Source organism: Pediculus humanus, genomic scaffold, assembly GCF_000006295.1.
Source record: "Pediculus humanus corporis 1103172107617 genomic scaffold, whole genome shotgun sequence".
Classification (NCBI taxonomy): domain Eukaryota; kingdom Metazoa; phylum Arthropoda; class Insecta; order Psocodea; family Pediculidae; genus Pediculus; species Pediculus humanus.
Window position 1 is genome coordinate 444124 of NW_002987231.1, and position 10785 is coordinate 454908.

Here is a 10785-nt window from a genome sequence, read left to right on the forward strand (position 1 = left end):
CATAAAACGACAAAACATACACGTTTGGTTTGCAATGAGAACTTTTGGCATTGACCCTTTGAAAAATAAAAAATACTTTTAAATTTTGTACTTTTGAAATTATTAATTAATTAATTAAACATTAATGTTTAGAATATTAAAAAAGTTTTTTGTAATATATTTTTATTTAAATATGAAAAAAAATTCTCGGCTTAGGCATATTTTCAGTAATTAAATATATATATAATTGTTATTAAAATTTTTTTTAAAATATTAAATTATGAAATTAATTATAGAATTAAATTATCTTATGACCTTGCATTTAAATAAATTTTACCATATTGTTTACTATTGACTCTTTATTTGAAGGTCTAAATATTGCTTTACTAATAAAAATGACAAGAAGACAATGATATTATTTTATTTATGCAAATAAATTTTTTTTTTGTTTTGAGTGGATAAATTGCCGCAAATTTTTTTGTTGTAAGTTTACATTAAATTATATTTTTATTTAAAAGTGATTTGTTAGCATTTTATTTATTATTTCATTTTGCAGCTTTTCGGTTTAAGAAGACTAAACATTTCATTACTAAATTATAAAAAAAAAAAATTTTCAAATTTTTTTTATCTACAATAATATCATTAAGACCTTTAATATTTATAAATATTTTAACTTATAGATATTTTATTTAATAATATTTATATTTAGATTTATAGTTATTATCAATACTAATATTATAAATTTAATTTTTTATGAATAGTTTGGGTAAATGTGAAAAAAAATTGTTTTTTTTTTTTTTTAAAGTTTTCTTTGTTGTTTTATCAGTTAGGAAATGTTGACAGTAAGTAACATCTAATAAGATAATGAATGTTAAGGATTTTTTCAATAACTTGAAATTGAATTCTTTGTTACGAAAAAAAAATGTTATAATTTAATTATAAATTTTTTTTGTTTTTTAAAGAATAATGAAAACTATGGGTTTAAATTTAAATAAAAATAAATTTTCAACTGTCAATATTAATTATCATTTAAATAATCTTGAACTTGAACTTATAATTCTGGAAAATTACATTTAAAAATGGAATTTTTTTTTACCGTTTTAATATGTCGAATCAAATTATCGACAAATTATACAAACAAAATATTATTGATATTTATTCCTAATATTTTCTTTTTTTTTTTTAGAATTAGAATTAGAATTAGAATCAATCATGTATTTAAAAAAAATTTAATTAAAATAACTGAAGGGAATTCAGGGAACAAGAAAAGAAAAAAAAAAAAAAAAATATGAAAAACGCTCGATTGTGGACTTTTAGAGTGCAAGCAGAAACTCAGCCTGGAGAAGTTGTCGGGGTCACAGGTAATATCCCCGAACTTGGAGAATGGAAAGTTTCTGAAAATTCAAAAGTTGTTTTACTCACCAAGGATTCAACTACATCTAATTGGTGAGTTTTTTTTTTTTTGCATTTTTGTCATATGTAAAGTAAGAAAAATATTATTTCTTTTTTTTTTTTTTTTTAAAAAAAACTCATTCGTGTCGGTGGCGAATTCATAACCCAGGTCAAACGGATGAGGTGGGAAATAAAATGTCAAAAGGTCAAATTGTGTTGTTTTTTTTATCGAAGGGAAAAATTTTTATGTTTTGTGCCAACTTGGCTTTTTAAAATTAGTATTATTATTTTTATTTTTATTTTTTTTTGTTTGGCTTATTCAATTTTTTACAAATTACAGTTTTACTTACTTTTTATTTTTTTTATCAACGTAAGCCCTTGTTACATTTATACTTTATGCCAAAATCAATTCACATGCATAAATAAATTTTTTCTTTGCTGAGGTTAATATTTTGCTTTGTTTTTTTTTTTTTTTTTTAATATACGTCGCAATATCTTATCCAGGGTCAAAATAATTTCTCTTGATTAATTGGCGTTTCCTTTTATTTAAAAATAATGCAAAGGGTTGCTCCTCATTTTGTTGTTGTTGTTGTTGTTCATTTAATCATTATCATTTTCAAATTATTATTATTATTTCTTACAAGTCATTTTCTATAGTTTTCGAAGTTTTTGTTGTTGTTGTTGTTGTTGTTGCATTTCTTAAATAATTTATCAATACTTTCTTAAACGTTTTAAGAAAAAAATCCCACATGATGAATTTTTATACGTAGAAAGTTTATTTCAAAAAAAGAAAGATTTAATTTGGAAAACCAGGTTGTTGTCCCTCCCCCCCCGCCCCATATCCCGGAATTCGCCACTGATGAAAACCTTAACATTTCCACAAATCTTTCCATATGGATTTCAGTGACGATATATGGACCGTCACGAAGCTGTTACCTTCCAACGAAGATATATACTACAGGTTTTTTATTTGTATCGTCGTGGATAACGAAAAGTACATCGTTAAAAGAAGAGAAGTGTCTTTAAGACCGAGAATCATTGAAAAAAATGGTTTGTATTTATATAAAAATAAATTGAAAAGAAAAAAAAAAAAAAAAAAACTTTTTTTTTTTCAAATTTAAAGTTGAAAAAAATAATATTAGATTTATTTAAGTCCTTTAATTTGATGAGTCAAAACGACGACGACACGACATAAATAATATGGTTTTAATTGCAATTTTTTTTTTTTTTTTTTTTTTTTTTACATTCATTGATCGATTATGCACGGTGCAATTTTATTTATTTATTTATTTATTTATTTATTTATTTTTTTTCCAGCTCCAAGTAATACGATCGACGTTGGGAAAATTGAGTCGTTTGCTAAATTCGGTTACTTCGATCAGTGCTACTGGGTTGACAAAGGATGGCTCACGTCGCAAACATTAATTCAAATCAAATTTCATTCCCATCCGTTGTTTTTTTGGAAAGAAAAATTAAAAACTCGCCTAACATTTATAAAACTCACTCCGGTTGATTTGACAAAAAAAAATAATGCGGATTCCATATTGGCCTACGAATCCGTCGACAACAATAGCCTTAGTTTGGATACTTTGGACATTGGAAGCGGATCTTCCGATGCTTGGCCCATAACGGAAATTTGCGTGAGTTGACGTGTTTTTCCTATTTTTCTTTAAAGAATAGCAAAAATTTTTGATTATTATTTGAAATAAGAAAGAGATAGAGAGAGAGAAAAAAAAAAAAAATTGTTTTTCAGGTGCTCAATGATTCGGAAGGTGAATTAAGCCCTCAGCGACAATTCGGTCGAGAAATAAAATCTGATGATTTTATCGTCTTCCAAATTCAGGTTCATAACATTGAAAATTTTGCCTACCTTATTGATTACTACGTGCCCAGATCTAGAGCGAGTGAATCCGAACCACCCTGCCACATAGGTTTTTCGTATATATTGCCAAGCGCTATGACATCAAGCGAAGGAAGAATAATTGTTCCGGTGACATCTACGAAACATCAACCGATCGGTCAAATTTCAGGTTGAAAATTTAATAATATTTAATGTCATTTCCCCCCCCCCTCCGCGTATTTTGAAATACAAAGTAAAGTTTTATTTTCAGCCGATTACTTAGTCATCAAACCGATTGAAAATTATACTTGCGACATGAGTACATCTTATGCAAAATATTGGAAGCACAGTTTGCAGGGTCTCGATGTTGGTCACCGTGGTTTAGGAACGTCATTCAAACAAAAGAGGTAAAATTTAATATAAAAATAAATTTTAATTTTCAATTTTATTTTATTTATTTATTTATTTATGCAGTTGTGCTGCTGGAGTTCGTGAAAATACAATAGCCTCACTTAAAGAAGCTGCTTCTCACGGAGCGGATTACGTCGAATTTGATGTACAATTGTCAAAAGATATGGTACCCGTCATTTATCACGATTTTCACGTTTGTATCTCGTTGAAAAGAAAAAAGGTCAACATCGACGACATGTTGGAAATACCTTTAAAAGAATTAACTTTGGAACAACTTCAATGCCTCAAGGTTATCATTATTAAAAATTTGTTAAACAAATTTTTTTTTTTTATTCGTTCTTGAAACGCGTTCAAATTATTATTATTATTTAAAATTGTTTTTATAGGTTTATCACATTCAAGAGGGAATAATTAATAAACAATTATTTTTCGATGAACATCTTGAAGATCATCAACCCTTTCCTACTCTTAAACACGCCTTAAATGTTTTAGATCCGATCGTTGGATTTAATATAGAAATTAAATGGACAATGTTGTTAAAGGTAAAAAAGGACTCTTTACATTCTTTTGGAAAAAGGTTGGGCATATAATTATGACACTGACTTTTTCTTCTTCTTCTTCTTCCACGACAGGATGGAACATTCGAATTAAATAATCCGTTCGATTTGAACACGTACGTGGATTCCATATTGAAAGTCGTTTTGGAAAACGGTGGAAATCGTAAAATAATTTTTTCTTGTTTTCACCCGGACATATGCACGATGTGAGTAGTAGAATTATCTTAATAATAATAATAAAAATTAAATTTAACATATAGCATTCTCTTATTATCAACAGTCCAGAACAGTCGTTATCAACAACAATTCCTCAATTCTCCGCCAATGAATGTATTTTTTATCAGAATAATAGACGAATAATTAAATTGTCGTTTTTTTTTCTACCCTATTTCAGGGTTCAGAGGTTGCAGTATTCTCATCTGTCTATCCGTCTGACTCTCTTAACCTGATATTTAAAAGACAATGTATGTACCTTTTAAATATGAAAAAAAAAAAAAAAAAAAAATATGTATGCCGTGCAATCAATTACTCTCAAAACATTTTTTTTATTATTTCGTACAACAACAAACGTAAAAAAAAAAAAAAAGGTTCGAAAAAAAAAAAAAAATTGTTTTTATTGTCACGTTAGGAGAGTAAATTTTTGTCAAAAGCATTCACGTCGATCGACGACACATCGAACAATACAAAAACAGGTACGATAAACCTGTTTCTCTGTTCTCCATCAGTCAGTTCACCATCGTCAATAATAAATAAAAGTAAAAAGTCTCGTGGTTTAAGATATTTAAACTTTACAAAAAAAATTTTTTTTTAAAAAATTAATATTTGGAAGAGGATCTAAAATGTCTACACACAAAACCTTTCTTTATCAGTGGGAAACAAACAAAAAAAAAAAAAAAAGAAAATTTTTTTTTTTTTTTTTATTTTTGTTATTGTTTGGTGAGTAATTTAAAGTTTGATTTGGTGAATACTAAAAAAAAAAAAAAAAAAAATTTAAGAAGTTAAGAAAAATTGTTAGAATGAATAAAAAAAAAAAATTAAAGTTATGGAATAATCTCGTGTCTCAGTGCATATACTACATAATATGTTTTTTTCGTTTTATTTATTAATTGATTGATTGATCGATCGATCGATTTTGAATTCAATGAATGATGATTGCCTTGAAGAAAGGAAGAATAGAATATGATGGATTTTTTGCGACGGCGTAGAGCAATGGAAACAAAATGAAAATTTTATTTTTTTATTTTTATTCAATTCAAAGATGATGAAGAAGAAGAAGAAGTTGTGTCGTTAGCTAATATATATATATAAGAAATAAGGATGATTGATCGGTTACGCCCCCCTCCCCCCCGTTTTTTTTGCGGTGGCTACGTCACTAAAGTTTTAATTTTAAAACAGAACATTCGATTGTTTGTTGGATGTTACCGTCGAGATCATTGAAATTTTGTCAACGAAAATGATTGAGTTTAAAATTATTTCTTATTATTATTATTATTATTATTATTACGAACTGGTACATCATCATCATTATTATTATTACAATAAACTCATCAGGGGATTATTGAAAATGAGAGTAGTAGTTCATAAATGAAAAAAAAAAAAAAGGAGGTTGAAGATGAAGTGGTCGAATGTTTTCTTTTTTTTTTTGGGTTCAAGAACATAATAATAATAATATTGTAATGTTTTTGTTAACAAAGTTTCTTTCATTTTTGTTTGCAGCAAATTTATATCATTTTGATTTTTTTTTGACGTTTGTGTTATGAAAAATGTGAAAATTTTATAGTTGTAGGTCTTTTTTTCTCTCTCTCTCTCTCTCTCTCTCTCTCTCTCTCTCTCTCTCCCGAAGGTTAATGAATTAATAAAATGTATTAAATTAGTTATATGTATTTTAGGGTTAGACATAAGCAAACAAAATATCCCGTCATGTTTTTAACACAAGGAGTCACATCGAAATATCCAATGTACCACGATCCGAGATGTCACACAATCGAGGCAGCCGTTTATTTTGCTCAATCATTAGGAATATTGGTTGTTATTTATTTTTTTAAATTTTCTTTTTCGTCTGCTTCTTCTTTTTGTTTTTTTTTATTATTTAAAAGTGATTTAAATGTTTTTTTTTTTTTTTTTTTGGTGTTGCAGGGAATAAATGTTCACACGGAAGACATATTGAGAAATCCGAAACAATTATCGTTTGCCAAAGATCGCGGCCTTATTGTTTTCTGTTGGGGAGACGATAATAACGATGCGGAAACAATAAAATATTTAAAAGAATTGGGATTGCACGCCGTCATTTACGATAAGTGAGAAATAATAATAAATAACAAATTATTATTATTATTATTATTATTTGTAAAAATGTAAATTTTAATTTTGAATTTAATTTTAGAATAAATGAATTCGGACCGAAGAAATTGAAAGAAACAAATCTTTTCGTTTCCGAAGCTAAAGAACATCAAAAACAACTTTTGGAAGTTGCCGATCACATACATTCGCCATCATCAAACGGTGATCCTTCTTCTCCTTCTTCTGTAAGTCATTAGAAACCTAAAAAAAAAAAAAAAAAAATTTTTAAATATATCATTATTATTATTATATCTCTTTCTTTTCTTTTCTTTTTAGTGGGTGATTTCCGATTCACACATTTAAAAGTATTTGAAAATATTATTATTATTATTATTATTGTTACGGATGAGTAAGTAAAAAGTTTTTAATTGAATTTCATTCAATTTTTCCCCTTGATTAATATTTAATTTTTTTTTTTTCTTTTTTTTTCTTTTTCAGTCACGCACTCAAATTCAAATTTTTGGAACACGGATAATGATAATAATAATTATAATAATAAAACATTGATTGTAATTAATAATAGCACTCAAATAATTTTTTAAAATTATATTTTTTCACGTGTTTAAAAGTAGCCGATTAAGTGCCGTAAAACAAAAAAGAAATTTCTTGCTAAATAATTTTTTTTAAATATTTAAAAAAAAAAAAAAAATTTTTTTTATTTATTTATATTTTCTCAATAAGAAATGAAAAAAAAAAAAAAAAAATCAGTGAGTGAAGGAGATTAATTTAAAAAAATGATTAAAACCTCTTTGTTGTTGTTGTTGTTTTCAAAAATAAATTTTGTTTTACTTTTTATATATATTTATATATATAGAGAGGGAGAGAGAGAGAGAAAATATTATTATTATTTAAAAAAATAAATATATTTATATGTATTGCTCAGAATTTACAAAGTACAATTTTATTTTTATAATTTTATTTTATTTTATTTTATTATCATTATTATTTTTTTTTGTTTTAATTGACACGTATATTGCTATGATTATAATTAAATTTATAATTTAAAAAAAAAAAAAAAAAAAGAATATTGTTCCGTTTTATTTTATTTATTTTTAATAAAAGAAAATTGTATTATATATTTATATTTTTTTTAAAATAAAATTACAAGATAATAATTAATTTTAAGTTTAAAATTTATTTATTTATTTTTTTTTTTAACGGTTCTTATCCTATGTTGCCAAACTGTGGGAAGTTTTAAGAATTTAGCGCGCTCTATCGTGATTAGTTGTAGTTACCCGTTTTAAATTGTGAGTTTTTTATTAAATTTCAAAATGAATGAAAATGAATTTAATGAATTTGATATAAGTAATGTTAATGATTTATCCGATGAAGAATTACAAGAAGCTTTTGCTGCTGGACTTATCAAACCTGGATTAAATATTCCATGCGAGGAAAAAGAATTAAAAAATAATATCGTAAGTTTACTTTTATCTTGATTCTAACCTAACTTGGTTAAAACGCGTGATACAAAAATGAAATCTTTATAGAATTTTGTTTTATTATTTTATTTATTTTAAGCGTTTTAACTTTTAAATTTATAACTTTTGGATTATTATTAAAATACAAACTACTTTTTTATTTGTTCATATTACTTAATTTAAGTTTTTATAGTTATGTCAAATTGGTCATAAAAATTATTTTTTTCAGAGTGGTTTAAAATCAAAATTAAAAGAATTTAAATTAAATTTAAATTGGATAGAAACATTAGATGTGGTCAGTACTCCAGCTCCAATGCCTCCTGAGGCTTATGATGAGGTACTGTTATTTTTTTTTGTTATTATTGTGGAGAAAACTGAGAGGGGAAAAAAAACAAAACATTTTTTATTAATTTCAGGTGACAAAAGATCAAAAAATTCCAAAGCTAAAAAATTATTATAAATTTAATGGAGCATTTCAGAGTAAAGATTTTACAAATGATTTCAAAAGAGAAATGTTATTTCATAGACAAGCTCAATCTGCAATTTTGGAAGGATTACCCAGATTAAAATCATCAGGAATATTAACCAAAAGACCTGATGATTATTTTGCAGAAATGGTTAAATCAGATCAACACATGCACAAAGTATGCGCACATACTATTTCTATACTAGTTTAATTTACACTTAAATGATAAATACAAAATGATTTTAATTTTAATTTAAGGTTCGATTAAATTTACAATCGAGACAAACAGTCATAGCTCAAAGCGAAAGAGCTAAAGAATTACGTAGATTAAAAAAAGTAGGAAAGAAAGCCCAAGTAAGTAATTTGTTCATTATTATTATTTTTATATTATTATAAAGTGTATTTAAAATTACCTTTATAAGTATTTTAATCAAATAGATTTTTATTAATTTTAATTTTTAAAAAATTGACAAGAAAAAATTTGTATGATTGAATAAATGTGACTGTATTCGTATTTTAGATTGAAACAAAATTAAAACAAGCAGAAGAAAAAAGAAAATTAATGAATGATGTTAAAAAATACAGAAAAGGATTAACTAAAGATTTAAGCTTTTTAGATGGGAAAGATAATAATAAATCAAATTCCGCTAAAAATAAAACCAAGTTGAGTGCAAAATCGAAGAAGAAGAGGTAAGTTATCGTTTTAAATCGAGAACCATTATATTAATTTTAAAATTTCTCAAATGAAATAATGATAATGATAATTATTATTATTATTTATGTTTGTTTAATTTTAGAGCTGCTAAAGATGAAAAATTTGGATTTGGAGGTAGGAAAAAAGGTTCGAAAAGAAATACTAAAGAAAGTTCTGCATACATTGGGAAAATGTCTAAAAAAGGTTTGTCGATTATTTTATTTTTTTTTGGGGGGAGAGGGGAGAGGGAATTCTTCAAATGATTTATAAAATTTTTTTTGTATTCTACAGGTAAAAAAACAGGTTTTAAAACAAATAAAAGGTTAGGAAAAAGTAAAAGAATAAAAAAAAAATCAAGAAAGTAATTTTACTTAACAAAAAAAAAAACAATTAAGACCTTTATTTAAATTTTAAATAATAATAATAAATTTTTTATTATTAATCATTAATTCATTTTATTACTTCTTTTAAATAATTTTTTATTAATTTATTAAGTCATCATGTGTCTCTGTCTTTGTTAAATCTCGACTAACACATTTTGGAACAAATTAAAATTGCAATAAATATTTAATGAGTTTTCTTCGAAAAACCAGGTAAGTTTTTGTTTATTTTTTTTATTTTAAATATTTGAAACTAAATTTATCCAAAATCATCAAAAATATTAAATAAAAAGGTAAATATTAAGAATTATCTTGATGATGAAAGAATATTTCAAATGTTGATGAAAACAAATGTCTTTTAAAATTTTCTCGAGTTTTATCTTCTTCCAACATGAAAAATTTAGGAATAAATAATTTTTTAGTTTTTTTCTTTTGATAATATTGAGATAATCTTTTTAAGTAAGTAAAAAATTCTTCTTTTAATTTAAATTTAATTAAAAAAATTTTTTTTAACCACAATAACATAATGAAAAATGTAAAAATTAAATAATAATAATAATAATAATAATGACAATAATCTTTTGAAATAATTTAATTTTTAATTAAATATTATTTTTATTATTAATTTTTTACAAATCTAATTAGTTTTAATTACATTAATTAAAACTTTTTCGATTAGGGTGAGTTTTATTATTCTATGGTTAAAAAAAAAAAAAAAAAAAAAAAAAATTTGATTTTTTATTTAAAAAAAAACAAAAAAAGGGGAAAAAAAAATTTTCAACCGTGCCTGAGTTTGTGTTTTTGTTTTTTTTTTTCCTTTCCTACTTTAATAATAAATAAAGTGGGAGAGAATGATACAGAGTGTCAAAGATGTTGGATGAAATGTATTTAAATAATAAAAATGAAAAACCCACAACAACCTATGCCCCCCCCCCCATCATGTCAGATGATGAGGGAGGGATGCTGGGAGAATATCTCTGCTCATATTGTTATAAATTTTACAATATATACAACAAATCCCAATGAAATTTTGTTGTTTTATGTACATAACATATTTTTACTATGTCAGTTACATGAATTTAAAAAAATTTCGTTTTCGAGTAGTACTTTTGTAACACGTCAAAAAATATAAATCCCTTATCATTATTATTATCATTTATTTATTTTACATTATGCAGAATCTCCATACATTGTTCTGAACATTTTTATTATATTTTTTTTCTTTTCCATGATACTATAATTTAAGTTTTGTCCTTATATTTTTTTTTCTTTTTGTTCAGAAAAAATTAAAAATTTTTAATAATGATT

The 10785-nt window shown here is 24.7% G+C and overlaps 2 protein-coding genes across 2 annotated transcripts; both read left to right on the top strand.

Moving 5' to 3' along the window:
- Positions 1 to 1267: 1267 nt before the first annotated feature.
- Positions 1268 to 6716, top strand: Phum_PHUM249710 (uncharacterized protein; the record flags this gene model as incomplete). Its single annotated transcript, XM_002426330.1, has 11 exons — positions 1268 to 1425; positions 2276 to 2421; positions 2689 to 3011; positions 3125 to 3401; positions 3483 to 3618; positions 3686 to 3911; positions 4009 to 4164; positions 4255 to 4385; positions 6069 to 6204; positions 6316 to 6462; positions 6585 to 6716. 11 exons carry the CDS (start codon positions 1268 to 1270, stop codon positions 6714 to 6716), a joined length of 1968 nt encoding a protein of 655 aa, XP_002426375.1.
- Positions 6717 to 7790: 1074 nt separating this feature from the next.
- Phum_PHUM249720 (uncharacterized protein) lies at positions 7791 to 9462 on the top strand (the record flags this gene model as incomplete). Its single annotated transcript, XM_002426331.1, has 7 exons — positions 7791 to 7934; positions 8167 to 8274; positions 8354 to 8581; positions 8662 to 8757; positions 8924 to 9093; positions 9201 to 9301; positions 9389 to 9462. 7 exons carry the CDS (start codon positions 7791 to 7793, stop codon positions 9460 to 9462), a joined length of 921 nt encoding a protein of 306 aa, XP_002426376.1.
- Positions 9463 to 10785: the final 1323 nt, after the last annotated feature.